Raw genomic sequence first — 25282 nt, forward strand, 5'->3', positions numbered from 1 at the left:
CCTTTCCCCACAGCCTCCTTTATAGAAAAATTACTGCGTTCCACCACAGGAAGGAGTCTCAAAGAAGAAATGATGTAGCCACACAGGAAACCTGAACACATCCACCTATAAGCAGCTTACATAGCCAACTACCATGACTTTGCTACAACTTAAGCTATCAGAGAAAAAAAATTGCTTACAAAAACTTACACTAAAATACATCACTATTTTCCAGATTATTTGCAAGAAATGAACAAAGCAGCTTGAGAAATTACTGATGTAGCTCTGATTAGATCCACTGAGAGTAACTGGAAAGCACAAATTAAAACAAAAACCTGAAAATACTGGGCAAGATACTGAGAATATAATGCCAAATTCCCATAATTTCTGCAACAATAAATCAAATTCCTCCATAAGTGTTTGGACTCCTCTGAGTTAAAAAAGGTGTGTGTGTATATATAGGTAAATAGAGGGAAAATTGACATATATTTCCAAAAGCTCACTAAAACCAACTAGGACATAGTGTGTGATCCTTCTGTAGCCTGAAAAATGACTTACAGAATAATAAAGTCTTTAATTTTGGCTGCCTTCCAATGTGAGAAGAATGGTGTGGTTTTCCAGAACTCATCAATGCATTCTGCATGTATTAAAGATTTGGAAAAGGCAGTAAACAAAAAAATGGGATCTTGTCTGATGATACAATTGTTTTCAGATTGGGAGAACTCCAAAATTTTAAGACCTAAAAACCAACCTATTGAAACTGGAAATATTATTAGACAATGACAGGATATGAAATACGATTTAAACAAAAAGTAAAAAAGTATTGGGAATGAAAAACAGAAGCTAAGCGTCTCTGAACTACCAAGACCATCAGTGGAAAACTGCCTGCTAACTGCACAAAGATCCATAAATCTTATACTTGGTATTCTAGAACTATCTAAAAGAAAAAAAAAATCAATGGGAATTCTAAAATACATATCAAAGACACATGACATAAATCAGTAATGGAGCAGAGGTACTACATACAATCACATTGCTTCCCCTGACAAAGTACATCAATAGTAGGAGCACTGAAGTGTATGTACAGTCATTAAATACTTCAGTACCACGGCATGAAGAGAACTTAGAAGCACAAAACTATTGTAGAAGCTGAGAGTTTTAATCATGAAATACAGAACTAAAAACATTTTAACTGAAATAGAAAAAAAAAAACAAAAACATTAGACTCCCTTTCGCTTATTTGCTAGCCTGGCAAAATCAAATGGCAAGCAGGCTCCATTCTCTCCAGAGCATCTAAGCCACTTGTCAACACTAACTGCTAGTCCTTGAGATAAATACTGTAATGGCTTTTTTTTTCTTCTTCTGAGTAAATAAACAAATAATTTTAAGTTGATTTATTTGTTATCAGCTGAGTTGTTAAGCCAATACATGGAAAACAAGCCTTGGGGGTTTAAAATGCAGTTAAGATATAGAACACATCTTAGCGCATTGCATAAGTAATTAACTTGGTCGCACACAGCAGGGAGGGAGCGTTTCCTTCCATCGGCAGTGCGACATCCAAGCATGAAACCAGACTGACTTTCTCGCCCTGAACAGCCATGCTCACACGTCCAGATGCAAGTTAGAGTACCGAAACCAGGAGCTAAGGAAATACAATCACTTCAAAAAGAAGTGACCATGTTCGTGCCTGTCCCCTGGGCATTCTTCTCTCACTTTCACTGAGAGGGATTAAACTCTACACTTGAAATGCTCTCACAGTAGGACACCAGCACGTCGGTACATGACCCGAAACTCAAGTCCCAGTCAGGCTTTATCCTGACTCTAGGAACTCGAGTTCACAGCAGGAACCAGCAGACAGGCACATAGCCTAAGAAATCTCATTCCACGCACGTACAGTTTTTACATTTGATTATGATAAGGAAAATCTCAAAGGTTTCTCTACAACTTCAACTGCAGTTCAGGGAGTGAAGCCCGTGTTGCTTTCTAGGAGGACAGCTAGTGCTCCGTGGGTGCTCTCTGCTCAAGCAGCGGGCAGGAAGAGACTGGAATGGAGGTCTTCTATATTTCCTTAACAACTGGGAAGGGATCAGTCTGAGGAGAAAGTACGATTCACTCCTCTGCAAAGTTGGGACGGGGGTACACAGGTGCGTCCCACCACAAGCGCCTCAAAGCAAGCTGATCTTCTGCCTCCACTTTGTAGGTGCAGGCCCACAAGGAATCCAACCTACAGGAACACAGGGTAGAGTAACAGGACTTACACTGGATCTTCCAGATGCTAGAAACAAAGTCTCTTTTTTTAAAAAAAAAAGCTCTCCCCCACCCCCCAACTTGAGGTATTTCTTACTAGGAAAACGGAGGGCATGCAACCTTCTGTGAAGAAGCATACCCTGAAGAAGGCAAATGACAGATCAGAGGTGCGTAGACTCAACAAAGCAGACTGGCTGGGGAAACACGAAAGAAAAAAATCCAGCATCCAGCACATACTGTACAAAGATTCATCAACATTTCAGTCACACATCTAAATCTCCAACAGACAGTTCACAATGTTGGTCACTGAAATGACTACAAAAATCTAGGCAGCGAAGTCAAAATACATTTCATGCTTAGAATAAAGATGATCCCCCACTTTCTAATGTTACTTAATAAAATCCTTACATTTGGTTTTAAATTGCAAATTATTGCAGAGACATGCATGCTCTCAAAATGTAAACTTAATTATTTAAATTCTCTTGAGTATATGTGGTTCCCAAAGCCAAAAAATGCTTCAGTATGGCAGTCAAAATATCAAGACATAAACACGTATTGTTTGTAGGACACTAATGTAATCTTTATACATTAGATTATAAATGTTTGATGCTGCAAACTACAGATAGCTGCTTGGTGCTACTGTAAATCCACTTGAAACAGCACATTGGATGGCTGAGCTGATTCAATGTAATATAAGGAAATGTATATCCATCAGAAACCAAAAATAAATGTACAGTTTAAGTAGAAACATACAATGCTCACATGAATCAGTTTGATTTCATTTAATACAATTCGCAACAGAAACAAGCAGAAAATTAGAATTGGGGTTGATATTCTCAGAGGTAGGCTAGATCTGGCCTCAGAAGGACTGTATGGACTTTATTAACAAGGGCTCTATTTTAAAAAATTGAAACAGAACAATGCAAAAGTATCCTGTTGAGCATGGTAAAATTATAAGGTAATTTCATCAAGGGATCTAATCAACTTTGGCTTTCTTCCTGTAGCTCATCTGTGTCTGTTCTTCTCTCCTTTAAAGAGATACTGAGCCAAATGCTGCTTTAACTCTACTGTAAACTGGATGTCAACAAAAATTATCTGCAAAGAAGAAAACCAAAAACCTACCCAAAAACACAACAAATGTTTCTCAGCAATTGTCCCCTGAAAAATTGAAGGGGGTAGAAGTCAAAGCCTGAGAAAAATGTTTGCTCTACAATAAAAAGAAAATTCGGTATGTTTGAAAATGTTCTTCTTAATTCTGAAACCAACCTTCTTTATAAAAATTATGATTAATTTTCCTCCACAGAAGATTTCATATTTAAAACCTTTCAAAAACTGAGTTTTAAATGCAGAACTAATCTGTAATGCATGGTATTATACTACAGTTTCCAGCATCAGGTTATGACCTGAACAATGTATAGTCACTGGGAGAGAATTTCCAAGGCACAAACAGCAGTGAAGCACCTAATTTCTATTAAAAATCATTTGGGTTAGCAATAAAATTGCTAGGTGTGATTTTGAAAAATATCCTACTCTGAAACCAGAACTACCTTAGCAACAATACCTTATTCCCAGAAGTTACAGACACCTACACAGCAGCAGCTTCTCCAGACAAATGCTTGGGTCATTTCCTAATTTCTAGGACATAATGTAAATCCTGTCTCTCTAGGTTAAAAATTTATCTAAAGGCAAAATAATTTAAAGCATTAAATATTTATAAACATCAATAGCTAAGTTCCTGACTCCTATCAAAATGAAAAGAAGTTTTGTTTGAGTAAAAACCACAGCATCGCAAGTGCCATTGCTCTTTCAAAAAAGCTCTTTTGCTAGAATTGCTCCGGATGCTTTATTATTATTATTACTGTAAAACATTTGTCCAAATGACCACACGCATTTTCTAATGCTGCTTCCACAGTGCCTAAAAGACCTTGTCACATGAGGAAGGCTCAGGCTGTAACCTGAGCAGGCAGAAGAAAAGGCTCCAAGCAGGATAACAGGATACCGGTTTCAGTACCCAGCAAAAGACCCTCAAGGACTTCTCTGTTCACCTGTAGCCTCATCTGTAAATTGCCCAGAATATCCCTCCAAAAGATGTATAGTCAGATTATTACCCATTTTGTGAACTAAGACATATACACATCTCTCTAATCCCAGTATAGAAGAGCTCTACTAATTTTAGATGCAAGTGGTGCAAAGTGTCATAGCTGTCAGATAGCTGAATACCTGAATCACAGGCCAAACAATGAGATTACGAACCCCACTTAATTGCCAATCTGTATTTATATGCATTGTAGAACACATTATTAAATACTAGAATTGCACATATTAACTGTGAAACTGAACAATGAAAACAATATTTAAAAGCAAACCAAGTTCAAAAGGGCCATGTGGCTATAATCAAGAGCAGATTTTGGCCTATGCTACTGAAAAGCCCATCAGAGGCCTAATCCTCCTTGTCTTACAGAAATAGTTACACTAATTGTGTAATTGCAATGCACAGAATTTAACCCTCGATATAGTTGCCTAGAAACCTCTTCCTTTCACAGACTTATTTACAGTTTGTCAGTTTATTCAAAATGTACAAATTCCAAAAAGTTGATTACACTCCACAACAAAACAATGTATATACCAGGTATAATAGAATTAAACCCAGAAACACACTAACTTGCTTTTAACAAAGCTAAGGCCAAACCGAACCCCCTAAAGGATGACCGATTTCAGCAGGAGTATGCCTATTAAAGGCTGAGCTACTACTTGGGCCCCAATCTTGGGAAGAAGCTTGCGTGGGTGGATTTCTGAAGCCAGTGTATTCCCACAAAAGCACCGGAGTCTGCCTACACAGATCAACTTGTAAGATCTGGCCATTAACATGCCCTTCAGGATTTGACCCGCGGACTGAAGTGTCTTTGTAAGCATTGTTTCACCTGTTTGAAAGCTGGGTTGACTGAAAGCATTCAGTACACGAATATTTTCACCCACTATGGAAAATCAAGGCTTTGTTAAATTAAACGGCTTTAATGATGTTTTACAGGAAACATTTCAGGCATGCAGCAATAAGCTGTATTCATATTTGACATTTACAAAACTTTTTTTAAGCCTGAACTTATCAAATACTTGTACTTAACTTTAAGCATGTAAAAAAGCCCATTTTTATTTTACCAAGCACTTAATTCCAAGTACATGTTGACGTTCTAGCAAAATGGTAGAATAAATTCCTTAAGTCAGGCATGTTTTAAACAGTGTAGAGGAAAAAGAGAACGCATAATCTGGTTTTCAAGCAAAATATCACTAGGGATTAGCAAACTAGATCACAGCAAACAATTAGAAACACCTTAACCAAAAATATACACTGTGCCAAAACAAGTCTTTTAAGACAATGATGACTGAAGTTTATTTTCCTCCCCCCCCCCCCCCCCCCCCCTTCACCGCCTTCTGGCTTTGGCCATTAAAAAAAACGAATTATGGAATATTGCTGTGAGCTCTATTTAAAAGATGCTGCTGACTCAGTGGGAATTGGGAAGTACCAGAAAAGAAACAAAACAGAGCTTTGATCCCTGTCCCAATTCACATACCAAAGATATTTGAATCAATGGCCAAATTTTGCCCGCCTTAGTCATCCAAACAGGTATCTCTTAAAACCACGCAGATGCAATTGCAGTTTATGTACACCATCAAACTCAGCTTCAGAAACTGCTGCCCAAATCTTAAGGCCCTTACACAGACAAAATCTCACTGAATTGGCTAATATTCGGGTTCTCGTTATTTTATTCCAATGAATTTAAGACCTCTTCAACTCAGCTCAAGTGAAGTGGTCACACAAGTCAAATCAGCACGATATGATGCATATTTAGGATGAAATGCAGTCAAAAAAAATCCCATCTCCAAGCAATTTGAATGTGAGAACTTTCTGCTTAAAGAAGGAGGAATGTTGAAACAGAGTAAAACTGCAGGTTTTCAATTTTCACATGGCCCAAGGACTCCACTAACTTCCTCTGACTTCACACAGCACAAATGCCATTATGTTTCCATCCCTAACTGAAGGCACTTTCTGTTGGCTAAAATGCTTCGTTCCCGGGAGGCTAACCTGCTGGAGGAAATGTGCTAGGAACAGAGGAAATGACAGTGTCATCATGCTGAAGACTTGCACGGTGGCAAAGAAAGGATTAGGTGACGTGTGGCTGGATAATCCACACGTACCCTCCACTAGTCAGCAAAAACCCCTCTGTCCTATTTGAACAAAAAAGTGATCAATTCCAAGGCTAGGTACTACCAGCACCTGGAAAAGAGGTGGAAGAAAACCATCCAAGGTGGAAATTCCTTATATGCCCTGCAAAACTAACACCTGTATGCCATCCATTTTTGTTATGCCAAAGGAGGAAAATAAATTAAAAGCATCTAATCTATTACTCACTCCCGTATTTCTTTCTGAGTTCAAAATCAGAAGCCCTGAAACAGGAGATCTGACTAGTTCACAGCCAAGAGCCCAGAAGAGCAAGGCTTCTGCAGACTGTAAATTCAGAGAATAAATAAGAAATCCAGAAATTCAGATTCCAGACCCAGGAGCATCTGGACAGCCCCTCTTGTCTTTGCTTTATGAAACTACCTCTGAAGAAGAATATCCCTGGACTAAGTCTGATACAAAACACATTTAGGAACCTCCAAATTCCCCAAATGCAGCAGCAGCTTCATTTTCAGATGTATGAAAACCATTCTGACCAAATGGTCCCTTCCGGAAGGAAGCTCAAAGGAGCAGGATGACAGGCATCTATTTTTTTTTTTAATCGTAATTCAAAACCTGTACCCAAACAACGTCAGAACACCTTTACTTGATGCGACCCTCAATCAATCATTAGAACAAATTACATTAACTCTGAACCCTAACACAGGCAACAAAATGCATCAGATGACCTGCTAGCTCTCGTCCATCTCCAGCGTCTTTGTTCTCAGAATACAGAAACAGAACTGTTTGCTGCGCTTCAGCTGAATGTGTAGTATCACAGATCTTTTTAAAGCAAGATAGAAATGCCAACAGTGAAACAAAATGTACCAAAGTTTAAACAACCCAACCTGGCTTTTGCTATCCCCAGTCCCAGACTTGACCCTCCTTCCTACAGAGACACAGGCTGTGCAGCAAGCCTGAAACACCCCAAGGAAGCAGGAATCGGGCATCTAATCCAAAGAAAATATTGCTGTGATACCTTTCCTATCACCGACAACAACTGAGTCAAGTCCCTGAACCACAAGGCTGTATTTTTCATGGACAGTCATGTCAAGCTAAATTTTCAAATAGATCTGTTTCCTATACTGCCAGAATCTACCGCACTAAAAGGTCTGCACAGGCCAGATAACCATATACATTTTAAACTTTTATAGCTTACATGACTGTAAGAACATTCTTGAGTAACTGTAATTTATTCAATACTTAATGCTAAGAATTAGCTTTTTTTCAGAGACAGCAATCACACAGATCAGTAACAGATGTGCCCATTTCAATAATGATGTCAAAGGGAGGTGACTCTGTTACATAATTGTTCAAAATCTTGCACAAAAAGAAGGTTGATATTGAAATAAATACTTACTATCTGAACCGAAAAAATACAAAAAAGTTCTACCTGAAATGAACTATCCAATTCCACAGGGATCATATATGTAAGTCTCGATTCTTGGCATATACCGGAGAATCTAATGAATGCACTACAGTTAAAGCTTAAAATGGTGATCTTCAAATATTTAATACTCAAATGCTGTTGGTATGGAACAATGCATACCTATGCCATCTGATAGAGATGGCATTCATATTTTAAAAATTAAATGTATACAAAATAGTATTGGATATTTTCTTATTTACCAAGAAGGCTGCAGCTAAGAATAATTTTATTAATTTTTGTTCACAGGCAATGGTGAGAGGACTTACAAAACAGCAAGACTGGGTTTTTTAAGTTCTTTACAACTTCCTAGAGAACTCAAATATAGTTTTTGAAATAAAGTTGAACTGTTAGTTACATTAACAACTATTTGTACAATTTCTCACCTTTCTATCCGTCACAAAAAAGATGCAAAATACATCAAACATTCCAGATAAAATATGTTGGGCATTTTATCACCACTACCACAATAAAGGCTTTGCCTTAGAATTCCTAGAGGTGCTACTAACAAAGAAGCATTTTTTCCCTGAATAACTAGCTTGATTCAACATGATTTCTAAATGTGACTTTTTCTCCTCCATCAAAATGCTTTAGAAAATGCCAATGAATTACTACATGAATCAAGAAAAAAATATTACAGCCAGCAACTGAGCTGACCAGAAATCAGAAAACACCACTTTCTTCTCCCACAGCAAACAGCTCTTCTGTGCTATCTCAGATTTAGCAAACAGTTGCCTAATTATTTACTGTCACAGCCAGAGACACAGTCAGCAGACAGAATTTGGAGATGTACAAATACCCTGGTTTCAACTGTTAAAACAACAAGGTAATTGGTATTGTATGGTCTTCAAGATCCACAGCCACTTTTATTTGCAGAAATGGATAAAGAGTAAAATTTCACTTTTCTACATTTAAAAAGGAATGCTTTTCTCTTTCCTAAATCAAACGGCCCGAACGTCTTAACGATGCGGCATCATATGATCCCAAGCCTTCCAAGACAGGCAATGAATTCTGTACAGCTGACTCTGCTAGTTACAGTACTCAACAGCTGGGGCATAGATAATTTGGCACCCTGATAATGCCCTAGATGAATATGAGAGCATTCTGCAGACTGTAAAGAGGAAAGGGAAAAAAAAAAAAAGGAACTATTAGCATTAAAATTACGAATTGGAGTTCATCTTAAAAATACGAAGTCAACATGGTTTGCATTTGATTAAGAAAATTACTAAAGGTAGTGTATACAAAACTGAGAAATTCAGAGAAATGGCACTCCCTCTTCAAAGCCTATATTGTAGCAATTCTTTTCTGATTAGATCAGATCCCATAGCAAGTCATCAGAACAACACTCGCTGCAGTGAAGTCATACTACTGGGACTCAGATGGGAAATCATGACCGGCTTGGAAACACATTTTAAAAAATAATGTGTTTTCCAGGTTTCCAATATATCTTAATTAAAACAAGTCAAATCTTTACCTTTGCTATAAAGAATACCTTGAGTAGCAAAACACGGCATACCAATATACCAAATATGACACTAAAAACTAAGACAACAGAAACAGGATCCTTCCGAATAATTTCAGGATTTGGCTGTCACTGAAAATAGCATGCGAATGGACGCGATGTTATCCCCACAGTACTATATACTCAAATATTTCCAGAATGTGCTTTATTTCTAGGAGAGATAAGAATTAGTTTTAGGAGTCTGTTTGAATTAAAATCCTTTTGTTCCCCAACACTTAAAAACCCAAATCTTTCAGTCCTTTTCCTGACAAAACTCCCACTGAAATAGGGGAGATTAGGCCTAATATCTTTCCCAGGTTTTTAAGCAAGTAGACAAACTGGTATGAGATCGAATCTTATTAAACTTGACTCTAGCAGCAAAATCAAAGGTAATCTAAAACAGAATAGCAGTACTTTGGGTTAGAACCAGAGCACAGAAACAAGTTCTCTCAGGGTTTTCTTTATTTACAAAGTAAACAGTCTTACTTGCTTTAAAATTTTGCAAAAAATCAGTTCAGCTACATATAAAGTAACTGATGACTTAAAAAGATAGGAGAGAACGGAATAAAGATGTGCTTTTGAAGACTATTTATTACAAACCATAATTATTTCTCAACTAAAATGTACTAATGCATTTCAGTACAGAAACAGTGCACATGCTCCATAGCTGCACTGACACAATGGGCAACAGACACAAAGGAGTCATTAGTCAATACTGTTAATGACACATGAAATTGCAAGTGACACAGGTATAAAGTAGACTCAGACCCGACAAGTTCTCTTGTCAAAATAACCATCTGTAGAGGGTTTATTTCTCAAAATATTACCTCTAACAACCTGGATTAAATAAAATCAACTATCGGTATCTTCTAATCAAGCTGTCATAAACTATGCCACTCCCATTCCCATCAGTGGAAAGGATTTAACCAAAATCTTTAGAACTGACTGGAAACAGACAGCTGAAAAATTTCAAATATACAAATCTAACCTATCTTTTCCCCAAACATTACAAAAGGACTCAGCACTGCAAATGTCAGCATATGCTGTGACACGCTGTAAAAACTATTTCTGGGATGAAAATTGAATCTTAACAGTTAACTCCATCCCTTTTTCACTTGAATTAAAATCAGAGCCGTTACACTTTTGACAAGCATTTTCAGATTTAGTATTAGCAAATGACTGAAAAACGTAATGAATCACATCATTGCCCAAACCATCTCTTCCATCCCAATTAATTTAAGAAAGCAACGTAATTTATGTTTCTAGCAAGATAAATTTAGCTGTATGCATCTTTATTATAGATGAATGCCTTTTTCTTGTATCTTTCTGTATTCGATGAAAAAACTCAGGTGCTACATGAACTAAGATCATTGTTCACCTGACCACAAAACCAAAATAAAAAGGCCAACATAAACTGAAGCTTTGAAGACAAATGCACATCGAGATGTAAATCACCGTATCCGCACGTAACTCGAAAAAGAGATTTTTAAACCCCCAAACAGTGCGTTTCACCCACTGGTGAGGGAGAGACGGTATTTTTATTTATCACAGACGCCGCCGACGTCCGCTCCCCCCCCGGACAGACACCACACTGGGACTCGGGGCCGTCGATCTCCCCCCTCCCGGGACGGGCCCACCTGGCCGCCCCCCGCCAGCGCCGGAGCCTCCCGTGTCCGCAGCCGCCACGCCCGGCGGGACAAGCGGCAGCCTGGGCGGGTGCGGCGGCCCCGCTGCAGGGAGGGCTGCCCTACCTTTATATCTCTCCAAGACATCTTCGTAGGCTTGTAGGTACTCCTGCTCCTCGGCGTAAAAGTACGCGCCGGGGGACAGGTAGCCAGCCATGGCCGGTGGCTAGCCCTACCCGCTTCCCTGCGCGGCTCCGGGCAGCCAGAAGCCTCGGGGACAGCGCAAGAAAAAACCCAACGGCTAGCGGGAGGGAGGGCGAGGGGGAGGGCGCTGCCAGCCCGGCCGAGGAAACGCCCCCGCCGGCCGATCGGGTTTCGGTAGCCGCCCCTCGGAGCGCGGAGGGAGGTGGCCCCAGCCCGGCGGCAGCCGCCGCCTCCCCGCCGCAGCCCCCCGGCTCCAGCCCCATCGCCGAGGCACGGCCTGAGGGGCCGGCGAGCTCTGCCTCCGCGGCTCCGGCCCTGAACCGCCTCCCGCCCGCCCCCCCATCCTTCTGCCCCGGCCTGCCCATGGGACGAGGAGGGTGGTGGCAACCGGGGCGGGGACGCAACGACCGCGGCACAGACAGGGCCGGCGGGGGCACCGTCACCCTACGGGGCTGGCGCTGAGGGATCGCAGCACGGCGGACACCGCCGGGGGGGGGGGGGTCGTGGGCTGGGACCCCGCGGGCAGCCCCCGGCGCTGGCAACTGGCCGGTGCGGGACGCCCCGCTACGCCGGCGGCGGAGTGGGGCGGGGCAGGCGCGGGCGCGGCCCCGGCCCGCCGCAGGTGTCACCGCAGCTCACCCACCCTCGGCCGCGGCCCCACCGCGCCTGCGCCCCGCGGGCCGCTACCGCCTCCCGGCCCCGGCGCCGGGCCCACCCCCGAGCGGTCCCTCCTGCCCCGGCCCCAGCCCGGCGGGGCGCGGCACCGGACCCCGAGCCCCTGCCCCCGCCCCCCTCCTCTGGGCGGCGGCGAGCTCCGCGGCCGGCCGGAGCGGGCCGGCTCGGCTCCGCAACCCCCCCCTGCGGCTGCATTCAGCGGCTGGCGAGAGCCTGGCTGCGCAGAGCAGCCTCTGCTCCTGCGTCCCCCGCTACCCCCAGTAGCGCCGTTAAGATGCGCTACCCTGGGAAATCGTGTTCCTGGAGGCGCCCACAAAAAAAAAAAAAAAAAAGCGGGGAGCAGGGATCAGCGTTGTCCCCGGGGAGCACCGAGGAGCGCCGCATCTTCCTATAATTCATTTACAGGCGGCTTCCAGCTTTCGCCAGGGAGCAGCAGACCTCCGCCCTATTTTCGACATCATTTACCGCCGGGCCGCGGACGAGCGCCCGCCCGCTCACCCGGCACAACGGCCGGCTCCGTCCCGGCCCCCAGCCCCCCCCGAGCGCAGCCCCAGCCGAGCACGGACTAAGACCGGCACCGCACCCCAGGGAGCGGCACCGGCCGCTTCCACCTCGGCCTCTCCCCACACTTCGGGCGGCCCAACGCCGCTTTCCAGTCAGGGAAGGGGGAGTGCTCTCTCGGCCTCCCGGCCCAAACGCCGGCACCAGCTGAAATGGCAAACGTCGCTGCTGCGGCCCCCGCGCCGCTAATGCGTTTTCGCATGAAAGTTTAATGGGCGCACCTGCGCGTATTTCGGCTCGCTTTCCCACACGCATCAATTCGCCCAGCCGGAAAACGCGGCCAAAAAGCTTAGTCACCACCCAGAGGGGCCGCGTTCAGCCAGCCAAGGGACTGGGGTCCCTCTGCCCCCCCCGCCCCCAGCCGCCCGCTCCTCACCAGCCCCCGGCCGCGCCTTACCGGCGATGCGCAGCACGGCCCTCTCGGCGGGGTCCAGCACGGAGCCGCCCTGGATCTTCCGCTTGGACCGCTCGTGTTTGGGCAGGTTCCAGGGCAGCGTGTCCCCCGGCGCCGGCGACACCGTCCCCGACCTCTGGCTGAAGTCCTCCTCGTCGGAGAAATCGGCGGAGGACGACATGGAGCATCGGTAGGACGCGTTGCCGGAGCTCTGTACGGGGAGACAGACAGGGTGCGTGGGGAGCGGCTCGGGACGCGGGGCCTCCGGTAGCACCGGCGAGTACCCGCCCCGCGTGGCGTGGAAGAGCATCTCACGGGAAAAGAAGGGTAGGGGAGAGGGACGCCGCCGCTCACCATTGCCGTGAATTTAGGGGGAAAAGAGGGGTGCGTGTGCCGAGGGTGATCCTCCAAAAAATATCCGGTCGTTAGTGGGAATGCATTTGGAGGGATGTATGGGCAGAGCCGTGGCCTCCGGCTGGGCAACCGGCTCGCAAATGAGCCTCCCACTTCTCCAACAATAAACCCGGCAGCAGCAACAACAACCGAAAAAAAAAAAAACCTTCCGGGCTACAAATCGATAGGGTTTGGCTCCCCCGCCAGGACAAGGGAAAGATTTGCCATCAGCGAGCTGCTGGTGAAATCGTTCCAGTAAATCCGCCTCTGGGAAGGACCCACGCCCGCAGGCTGCCCGCGCCGGGCTCTTTGTTACCGCCCCGCCGGGCCCCTCTTCCTGCCCCGCTTTCCCGGGAACAGCCGGGCTGCAGGGCAGGAGGAAATAGGATTTCTCGGAGCAGAAATTTTTGCCAAGGCGGCTTCGGCAAACAAACGGCTGATCTCGGCTTACAGACTGTATCCACGTTCAGACTTCCCAGCTACCCAAAAAAGAGCGCATCCAGAAGCGTAAATAAGCAGTGATGCAGTGCAGGGATAGGGCTGCTGCCATTTCTGCCGTCCCTGTTCAGGGTGCAGTGGGGAACGGAGATGTCTGAACGATATCATTTCAACGCCAAGTTGAGAAGTGAGGATACAACGTTCTGCACAGGTTATCAGGGCACTTGTGGGGGGAAAGGTGCTATTTCTCTTCTTCTGCATTTTCTGATTGGAGACACTTGTGGTTTCTCCAGGGCACCTGCCTAGAAAACAATGGGTTTGATTTGTGATTTCATGTGGGAGCTACCGTGACAGTCTTTTAAAAGTGTAACGTGATGCTGGTCCAGGTATGATGTTAATTTTTAGGGGTATGCTAGGCTCAGCTTGGAGAGATGTAGTACACTTTGTTGTGCAGAGATAGCCCTCATTCAGCCCATCTAGATTCCAGATTTTTTTTATACTAAACCAGCTATTATTTTAGGCTTGTCTTGTAGCCCCCTTTGTTGTTTTGGGGTTTGTTTTTTTTTTGAGGGGCTTAAAATGTACCTTTACTTACAGTAGAAATTTATACTGTGACTGAGATCTGATAAAATTAATTGTTGTTGTCTGAGCCTTCTTACTGTCAATTCTCATGAGGTGGACAAGTGAATCATTATTATTACGTCGGGGGGTATTTTGCCTGTTTTAAAATTCAAAACCTGCATAATCCAGAGTAAAAACATGATGCATTTTTTGCTATACATGAATATCATATACAATTCAATAATCTGCTAAATAAGAGGGGATCTTTTATTGATGGTTGCTCCTCCTGACCTCCTTCACTTCTATCCCAATCCTCTTTTCTCCTTCTTTGCTACTTCACGGTAAATTTCAAAAGGGGAGACAGAGAGGGAATTAATTCACAAAACCAATTAACTGATTTCTTCTTCCCTGTGTTGTGATGTGGAGAGAGCAAGAGGTAAGCACAGAAAAACCAGAAACGTGAGATGTCTGATCCCAGATCTGATTGTCTTCGTAATTATTTCTAGTGCCAGGAATATTTTGCTGCTAGTTTATATAATAGGCTAAAACTGTCTGTAGAATCTCAGAAAGCAGGATGGTCACAGCCAGGTGTCCGCCTGATGGGAGCTGGAAGTACCCAGCTTGCTGCAGAGCACGACGGTGCTTTGCTGTACTAGGTGGGGCGAACAGGGCCCCTGGTGTGCTTAGTCAGGGATTAGGTTTCTTGTGGCCTGCCCTTAGCTCCAGATTTTGCTGTAAAAGAGAAAGTGTTCCCTTTAATCCCAGCACTGAACATCCTGCTTCAGGCCTGTATCTTCTATTGGCTGCTCAGCAACTCTCAGTATCTTTGGATCGCACAGACTTATGGAGACAGATTTTGCCTTTCAATTTCTTCACTGCCTTCTTTTCTAGTTTCTAATGTGAAAATTAGAAGTAGCCTAGACACAGTGTTGTGAGGGTGCTATAGCGATAATTTGTTAATATTTATGTAGCAGTTTGGAATATGCAAGGACAAAGTACAATAGCACTTGTTACTGAAGCTTTGAAGAAAAGATCTCTCAACTCTCAGATTTATCTTTGAAAGTACACTATAATTTTTATCCAGTAGGATTTCCTTTTCTCAAGAGATCTTAATAACCCATTCTTATTTTTTATAACAACAACTCCTTCTATAGTTCCTCCTACCCTTAGGAACCAAAAGCACTGCTGAGTGAGCGTTCCATATACACCACTGAACACATTCTCCATACTCTCTATTGAGATGTCAATTTTAGGCAAAAGGAGACTGTCCTTCTGGCCAGCTGTGCTACAGTGCTGGAAGATAAGCTATGTGAGAAGAACCCACTTCCGTATTTTTGAGAAATCAAACTGAACAGGCAATGGTAGAGCAATCTTTGGCACCTATGTGTATTACAACTAGCTATCTTTTAAGTTATCGTTCTACCTTACTTAATGCACTAGCATTAGCAAAATGAATGAACAAAACCCATTTTAGCTTACTAACTCTTCAGGAAACATGTTATCTCATTTTCAGAACAAGATAGGAAGCTCGGAAAGGAATTTTTCATAATAGCAAGATCTAGCAAATGTGCAACACGCTTACCACTCATCCCACTGGATTGTTTGTTTCTAGCAAACATGTTTTCCATGCCATAGCTATAAGTCCCAAATAAGCATTCCATTATTACAGCAACATATTAACTGGTTTAAAAATTACAAAATAATGCAGAACATCTTTTCACAAGGGCACATAGTGATAGGACGAGGGGTAATGGGTTTAAGCTGGAGGAGGGTCGATTTAGATTAGATATTAGGAAGAAATTTTTCACTGTGAGAGTGGTGAGGCACTGGAACAGGTTGCCCAGAGAGGCTGTGGATGCCCCCTCCCTGGCAGTGTTCAAGGCCGGGCTGGATGGGGCTTTGGGCAACCTGGTCTATTGGAGGGTGTCCCTGCCCATGGCAGGGGGGTTGGAACTAGATGATCTTTGAGGTCCCTTCCAACCCAAACCATTCTATGATCTGTACTATCCTGAAAAGAGTTCCTGGCCAATTAAGACAGCATGTGGAAAAAAAAATTGGGTTATATTCTGTTAAAATCAAAATATGTAAGGCACTTCTGTTATTTTTCTATAAAGTACATTGCTGTATGCAAGTGAAAAATGTAACTGTCAATAATACACACCACTTTTGGGGGTTACGTGAGTGAAGTGTCTTTTATATTCACTATAACATTGATCAGATATATCCTTACTTAGCCTACTCTGGGACTTAGCGAGGGTCAGGGCTTGACCCTTCTTAGCTTGGAGGCCTGTAAGGTCACAGCCTAGATGCTACAGCTGCTTATTTTATACCTCCGATTATGCATTCCTCCTGCTCATTAGCCTAAAGACTTATCTGTAGCCTCTATTGTCAATCAGTGGGGAAGTGTTGAATTTGCATAGCAGTTACGCACCTAACAGCTTGAGCATTGTAGCCTGTTGGTCATACATAAGCAAATCTAAGAAGAGTTTTTTCTGCATTCAAAATAGAGGATTAAACTTAATGCATCGTTTCACTGTCAGTACCACAGGGGGGTGCAAACTGCACAGAGTCCTCGCCACTGTGTCTCGGGAGGCAAAGTGCTCAGGACAAGCATTTAGGAGAGCAAAACTCATTTTTGCCAGTGTCTAGGGTTTTCTCTGTAATCAGGTGATTTGCAGCAGCCGCCCAAGAGTCAGGCTTGCTACTGCGCTATAAAAGCGAGCTGATAATGGAAATGATTTCAAAGAAGTATTTAGTATACTTCTTGGAAGAGGGATTTGGCAAAGTACCATAGTATCATTTCCTTTGAGGAGGGAAAGAAGGACTGTTTGTCATAGGTGAGGCACTGCAGAAGATCAGGTGGAAATTAGGTGGAAAATGGTATAAGGTAACGCACAACACCATATATCAGATAAGCCGTCCCTAAATAGGATCTGATACCCTCAAGAACACCAGTGGGTTTTGCACTGTCATTCCTTGTGGCGGAAGCATTAGCAGAGGTCAGGTTTTAAGCTCAGTCAAGCAATCCAGCTGGCAAAAGCTGCCCAGAGGCTGATACCGAATTATCGTCATATTGTAAAATTTCCCCAACTTTATGACACATCAGAGATTGTGCTGGCCAACTGAATTCCAATCACATATCTTGTACTTTCACATCTTATCTTTGAGAAAACTTTCCACTGCAGTGAGTCCTTTCATGCTGGTTTTTAGAAGCTGTTGGGAATTATAGGTCAACATTGACTGAAATTTAATTTTCAGTTTAGTTATAAGTTACTTATATTTCACTTAGACTAAACCATCTCAGAATTCCTGGAATACACTTCCTTTTCTTTCATTTTGTTTATTGTGGGTAATGGATAAATATCAACAGAAACGATGGTTTTACTGAGTGTGTTTCAACAAAATTCCTCCAAATTTAGAATATCGGTTGAATGTAACAGGCTATTTTTGCCTTTAACATCCCAGATTGAATGATATTAAAGTGGATCAACTTTTAAAGTAAAATAACTTAATAAATTTAAGACAAAATCTAGGGCAACTAAATGTTCCCATTAGTAAATCTTCACCACTTTAACCTGATTAGATGGTAATGCAATGCAGAATACAAAACATCCAATGTATGTAATCTGGGTATGCGAGTCCCTTGGGACTCCATGTTGTCAGAAATGATCAAAATTCAAAACAGACACATGAATGAAAGTACAAACAAGGGCAATGTAAAACCAACTATGCTAAGCTTAAAAAAAAAAATCCACCAGTGGAGACGCAGCCATATTAAATGAATATTTTTCTCTGGTTCTGTGTCAGTCATTTAAGAGGGTGTCCATACTTGAAAGTGCCTACATTACCAGGATACACAAACATAACTACAGAGTTTCTGGGTTTGTATTTAGTCTTACAAAGCAATAAGCAGAAAGCTGGAAGGCAAATACACTAAATCTGAAACTCCTGAGCATCAAGGGTCTGACTCTGTGTTAAACTACCTTTGCAAACAGTTAGGCTTTTCAAACATCAAGACAAATTATTGGTTTGCAGAGAGAATTTACGTTCTTTTTTTCTAAAGGCAGGAGAAGATGGAAATAAGCATTCAGTGTTTATTCTGTCACATGTGTTTTTTGAGCCTGTGATTGTATTTATACAAGGAAATTCCGATGCTTCCATAGGCTTTCAAAAGGAGATGGGATCTTTTCTGGATGCTAGTAGGTCAATCTCTACCATTCCCCCACTTTGAAAATAACCTTACAGAGACAAGTTTCATGAAGGAAATAGGTTATTTGAGGATGTGAAATTCAAAATGGATAAAAGACTAGATCCACATATGTACTTGGACATTGCAATACAGTTTTGTAACATCTGATTAACCATCTACTTACGCATCTAAAACTGACGTGATGCAAAACTGAGTCTTTGATAGGAACTAAGTAGTCAGAAGAACCTGGTCACCCACAATGATGCAGCATCTCATTTTCAGGCACACAAGACACTCCCAAACCTCCTGAAATTGGTCCTCAGTCATCCTTTCATATGAGCAGAGAGCACTAGTTTCTTTTGAAACATAAAAGAAGTGAAGCAGTTGTTCTGGAGACTATTCTGCAACAACCTCGTGGTTGTGGAAGTGGTAGAAGTTAAAAAAAGAGTTCAAGATTTCTAGGTGTGGATTGAGGAAGAGGGAGCATAGTGCTCTGCGTCAGAGCACACAAGGCATTCTGCGGGGAGAAGGAGGTGCTGGCTTCTGATCCCTGCCCTGATGACTGTTTATACATTCTGCTTTAAGTAGTAATTGGGTAAAATATTGAAGTAGTCCCTGGATGAGACATGTGCAACAGAAACCACAGTACAGCTCGTGTACCAATTCTGCAGAGATATACCAAATTTCAAGTACTTATTGGTCTGAAGTGTACCATCTTCTAGGAGGTAAAAAAATAGAAATTAGTGAATATTATGCTACAGCAAGTAGAGTTTCTGTTTTATTTACTTCATGTGTTGGTGATCTCTTTCAGGAGTAGAAAGTTGAGAGATGCTCCACATTTGTAACTCCCTGTTAACTTTGAGGTGAGCTGAGGGATCAGATACTGTCAAGACAATCTCCACAGATCTCAGCAACTTCCACCAAGGAAGACAGCCATCATGAGAGAAAAATCAGGCATTTAAAGTATGTTGCTGTGCAAGGAAAACCTGCTCATTGTTTTTTCATTTTCAAATGAATACATTGAAAAGCAAGGCATACTTCATTCAGTGTAACCAAGACCTGTATAGAAGTGGAGCCAAAGAACATTCAGCTTAAACTAGCCATGTTGTGCCAAAGCCATCAATTCTCTTGAAAAGCTGCTCAGTAAAACTGTGCTAACAAAAATGTAGATTCTTTTTTAATGTCACTTGAAAATTAATAACATCATCAGCATGACAGCCCTGATCTATAACGTGCTTAATCCATTCCTCACCTATTTTCTCTATTTAGTTTTTCAATACGAGTTGCAGGATTTAATCTGGAAATAGCTTACCTGTATTATAGAAACCGACAGGAAGGTACTGAAGGTTTTGCAGATGGAAAGATAATATTTTGAGCTCTGAGACTCTGGGAAGCTACAGCATGTGGAATAGGTGTTTTAGTTGAGTTTTACGCTAAAACATTCAGCAAGATATAAGTGCTACTGCCATTATAATTATCATTATCTTGTTTCAAAATTAATGCTTCATAGATATTAATACTTAAAATATCAGGATTTCATGGTCTCAAAATCATGAATTATTTCTGTAAAAGAAATGTGTATATCATAGATGACTGCTCTATATAACTGTTGCATTACCTAAAAATAAATTTTGTATTGATTTATAATTGCAGCTATCTTGCATCCATCCAGATCCTCCTAGTCTGCCAGACACAAAAGAGAATGACATGACAGAACAACTAAGGTTTAAAGAAGGCACACAGAGTTTTATCTGCTTACTACACCTACAAGGCCAAACATGTAACAGAGGAAGAGTCTGGAATAAGAAACCATCTAGCTTCAAATACTTTCCTCGGCCTTCTAAACTTCTCATTGTAGACTGTATTTTATATATATATATTTTAACAGCAAACCAAATTACTCTCGCCATAAAAGGTATATCAGAGTATCAAACACTCTGGACAGCAAAGAGCAATTTAAAATTCTAAGCAGCTTTTGAATCTCTGATGGGCACAGATTGTTTTCAAGAAAAAATAAAAGGAGGACTTAGAAGAATTTTTTAAAGTGACAGAATGAAAATCAAAAACAGTGGTATTGATATTCTGCTTTTAGTAACAACTGTTAACATTCCTGACTTATAACTTTCTCTCCTTATAGAATTAAACATTCATTTGTTCTTTTCAAACTGTTTCAATCCAATCTTTTAAAACAAAGTTTCAAGACTTTAACTGTTTGAAAGTACAGGTTCTTATAATTACACAACACTAGTAATACCATTAATAATTAAGTTATCAGATTGTTTTCTCCTACAAAATCAATTTTGAGTTGCCTTATCTTATGTTTGGTTGAAAGTATTCCCTGCCCAAGGTTGAATTTTCTTGAAAATTTTTGATTAAAGGCTGACTGAGAAGCCTGAGAGCAAGATGATGAAAATATCCAGTAGTTACTTGCCAACACTAAAAAGATACTCCAGAGATGTCTTTTGAGAAAACTCTAGGCTTTGGGACGGATACTTCAAATATGAATATCTTTTAAACTAGACATAGGCCTTTTGCCATCTTTGTTAAAAATCTGTCTACATTTGTCAGAGTGGTAAGTCTTTGAAATATAAATATCATCTGCCGTCCCTGGCATCAGGGAGTATAAAGTAAAGCTTTTGAAGCTTGGGTTTGATCTCACTGCTCTGATGAGAAAGCTGCTCCAGAACCTACTGCTGTCTTGATTCTTCCTCTAGTTGTCACCTGAAACTTATTCCTGGTCTTTCGGTTTTTGTGACAACAGTGTTCATTTCCTTAAATACCTTTTTTGCTTCCCCAGTGCATTCATAGCCTGCATTGTACCTCCTCTCAGCCTTTTTTGGTTTTGTTGAGCAAGTCAACTTCTTTTAATCTCTTCTCATCTGCTAGTAGTCCTTTGCAAAGTGAAATAGTTTGATTTAACTACTCCTAGGGCCCAGATGACTACCAATGTGATTTTACCACTTTTTTTTTTCTCCTTTTTTTTTTTGGTAACAAGGCCATGTTTGAATTTATCAACTAAAATGTCTTCAATGTATCAACAAAAATCTCTTTAGATTGGCACCCACTAAACAAAGCCTCTCAAAACTCTCAGAGGTCTTACAGCTGTCGCAACAATACCCCACCATCACCAACTGACCAAGCAAATTCCACCCTCGCAGCTCTTACCTCTGCTCTCAGGACACCTACCATCCCCACCAAGGAGCTGAGCAGGATCCTTCCAGCTTGGAGATACGGAAGCAAAACTAATCTTTCTGTCTAATGGTTACCCGCTGTGGTTGCGGGCTGATGGCAGCACAGGCAAGAGGCACAGAGAACAGAGGAGGGCAGGCACCAGACCTGACAGGCAGGAGACCGTTTCTTTTATGCTCTCTGTGACTCGCTCGGCCGTGCTTAGCCAGCAAGAGGAAGAAGCCGTACAATCTAAATGTAGAGAGGACAAACACCGGAACCAGCACACTGGAGGAAAGGGATGGAGAAATACACTGGGACTGACAGCCTGAGGGACAAACACAGAGACCAGCTGTAAAGCGTTCAAGGGAGCAGCAGACTCCATGGATAAAGACTAGAGGAGAAATGGACCTGCAAGATGACAGCTGGGACCAGTAACCGTCAATGTTGGAGAGAGCAGATCAGGGGAGAGCCAGGGATCTGACATGTTGGCATGAAACAGGTATTGCCTCAGCAAAAGGCGATGAACAAGGAGGGTAGGGACTGTGTGGGAGGAGGAGGTCTCCAAGAAGAGAGACAAGAGCCAAGGAAGGTACGCAAGGAGTATGTAACCAGAGGCCACTGGGAGACGCAGAAATCAAAGAGACTGTTTGAACAAGTGCCTCAGAGTACTGAGGTGACTGACCAGGTGAGCCTGGGAAGGGCTGTGCAAGGGGTGTGACATGGAGGGGTGATACAAGGACTGACGAAGCAAGAGGAGAAGGGCTGAGGTCAGCAGAGGAGCAAGGACTAGGTGGCATGGAAGGAGCCAGCAGCGCGGCAGCGGCAGGTCAGGAGCAGGATGGAGGAGCCGCACTCGGGAAGAACCAGCACAAGAAAGCACATCTGCCTCAGGAGCTTGGTAGGAAATGGAAATTTCACCCCAACTCTGGCCATTAGCAAGTATCTCAAAGTTCCTCTAGAAGAAAATACTTCTCCCCCTGTGATACTGCTTCATATGGAGGAATATGAATATTGTCAGTCTCTCCCTGAAATCCAATAGCAGAATTTTCTGTGTTGTAGTTCAAGTGTCAAAACCTGCTGATGAGCCACACAAGTTTTTAAGTTTACTTTTTTAACAACAGTACAAAATTAAGCACAAAGTTCTTGTTAAAATACTTTTCTTAATGTTGCAAAGTCAAGCACTAAAATGTTACCAAATGTTACCAGCCCAGATTCAAGGTTCACCATGCAACCTTAGTTAAGCCTGTTCATTTGTACATCATGATGCAGTCATAATGGTGTGATTGTATACTATTACATCCCCAGTGGCTTGCTCTTATTTAGTGCAAATGATGGGTGATAGTCACTCCGTAAACAGCGGTTCAATATTTTGGTTTTTCATCCTCTGTTCAGTGAGCAGCCCCAAAACTTAACTTGTTTCATGCTATTCAAATTCTGGTGTGAAGAAGAAATTACTGTTTCACAGACTGTTTTGTGGCACAGTAACATCTGACTGCTTCACGAATGCTAATGATCTTTGCCATTACACAGGATGCAAACTGAAACCAGGAGGTCAATTTTGATACCTAGGTCAAATTGAGATGCCAGGGATCTGATTTTTAAGAGTTATTAGAATTACCTATCAGTCATACGCGGACCACAACGTGCACAGAGTTCAGTGGTGAATGGCAGCTAGAGAGCTTTTATAAACTCAACTACACGCTTTGAGTCAGGCACTTAGAAAATGGAAGATAAAATATGTTTAAAGCCAGTTGTTCAGCACGTTCACAGTGACCTTGTGCCCACCCTTCAATCTCCAAGGCAGCACTCACTGCTTTTTAAAGAAATAAGAGATCCTCTCTCTTCCTGCAATCTCCTGTTTTATTCATTTACAAACTCTACAACTTCTGCAGCAGAACTCCTACACATAAGAGTCATCCTAAGAACACTTCCATCCTACAGAGTACATCCTGTGAAAAAACAGTATGCCATCATACGATGAAAGTCTATATGACAATGCAGAAGCATAATTGAATTAAAGCTGCACATGTAACCTTAATTCCAGTACTTCTAATGTTTGAATACTTGCCTTTGCCAAACTATTCTTTTAACATAATACCCATGTGCAGTGTTATATATAAATACAAATGGGTAAGGGAGTCCCTTGCTATATAAAGATGTACTGTTTATGTGCCACAGTAGGATGCTACACAATACAACTCTGAAGAGTGACTCCTGTGGCAGCAAAGGAAAAGGAAACATCTGCATTTAGACTCTATAATTACTACACATCTATGAGACAATTACAGGTCATTTTAAGTTGTGCAAACACCACCACCATAACAAAATCAGAGCTGATTAATTTTTTTTAACCTGCCTTCAGCTACGGTACAGAATTTGCTATTTATGATTACTTATGTGAAACATTTCATACAATTAAGACCACTAGAACATTGTAGCAGCTTGGGTTTATATTACTGTGTCTTAAGGAAGGACACTGGGATTTTAGAAAAGAAAATTCTGAACAGTTAGAAATTAAATTTCTCAGTGAGGCTATGTGGCATACATGTACTATAATTTTATCAATGAACACAAAATCCCAGTTAATACAAATCATGGCAAAATTTCAGTGACCAAAAAAAATCAAAGTATTAAACATTTTTCAAGCCAGACTTTTACAGCTCTATTTCTTTGATACAACAATTAAAGAATATTTTCTCTCATTCACTTCTAATTTAGTAGCAAGTTAGTTTCAGCTCCAAGGACCAATATGATGCAAAGTCAGGTTTATCACAAAGCTATTGCAATCTCAACAAAAATGTAATCCACAGTTTAGAAGTGGCAAACCACCATACTGGCAAGTGATGTCAAAGGTGTTTATTTGATAGTAAGCACTATTTTTACATCAAAAAGAGCATAATTGGCTATGCTGCTTGCTTTCCCGCCCCCCCCCCCCCCCCAACTAGCTATGCTGCTTTCTTTTTTCTGAGCTTGTGAAAGAGAATAGAAGTCAAAGTTGCATCCTACAACAAAGATTGCTGTCTTAGCTTCATGCTGATGGTGCACTTTGACCCTCTCAACACTTTAGATCAAACAGAGAGCTGGGCTGCTTTAAGCTCTCATCCCATTTTCAGTAAATAAGCATTTGCCCTGGGAATGAAAATTGATACAGGCAAAAATTGTATGGAATCAGCTTAGCTATCAAGACACAACCTGTAATATTAGAGGGCTTTGCCCACAAGTGTAGGATGATTTGAAACAGTGGATAGAAAAATGACATAGATTTGATGCAATTTGCAACCACACAGGTGTAAATCTAAGTAAATACACGCACGCGTGATCATGCCACGGGGACAATTAATTCAAATGACCTTAACTTTTCAAATAAGAGCTAGCAGTGAAAAGTCAGTTAAAAAGTGCTCTAAATGCGGATTTGTACTGTTACTGCTATGCTTATTTCTATGTATTTTTACATATATGTGTCATCAATAATTTTTAGCATCGTTGCAATTAACTGTTTCTTTTGCATTATGCTTAATAGCTGTAACAGTGCATCCATAGGAAAAAAAAAAATCACTCAACAATAATTTTAAATCTCAGATCTAATTCTTAGCATGTTACCATTGTGTTTTAACAAAAAGTAGTTTTAAAGGTGTAAAGACATCATGTCCCTGACTTGGAGAAACTCCTGGGAATACACCTTTAAGAAATCCCTTCAAAAAT

The 25282-nt window shown here is 41.9% G+C and overlaps 1 protein-coding gene across 14 annotated transcripts in view; it reads right to left on the reverse strand.

Moving 5' to 3' along the window:
- The window catches only part of DST (dystonin), a 315509-nt gene that overhangs the window by 267957 nt on the left and 22270 nt on the right, over nt 1-25282 (reverse strand). For 8 of the 14 annotated variants that reach the window (XM_075747388.1, XM_075747384.1, XM_075747380.1 and 5 more), the window contains exon 4: nt 12832-13039. In XM_075747388.1, the coding sequence (XP_075603503.1) occupies nt 12832-13039 (208 nt within the window). Of the gene's footprint in view, nt 1-11120; nt 11471-12831; nt 13040-25282 lie in introns of those variants that run through there. The other 6 variants (XM_075747391.1, XM_075747390.1, XM_075747389.1 and 3 more) reach the window with 1 other exon arrangement.

This window comes from Balearica regulorum, chromosome 3 (genome assembly GCF_011004875.1).
Source record: "Balearica regulorum gibbericeps isolate bBalReg1 chromosome 3, bBalReg1.pri, whole genome shotgun sequence".
In the NCBI taxonomy this organism is placed as follows: domain Eukaryota; kingdom Metazoa; phylum Chordata; class Aves; order Gruiformes; family Gruidae; genus Balearica; species Balearica regulorum.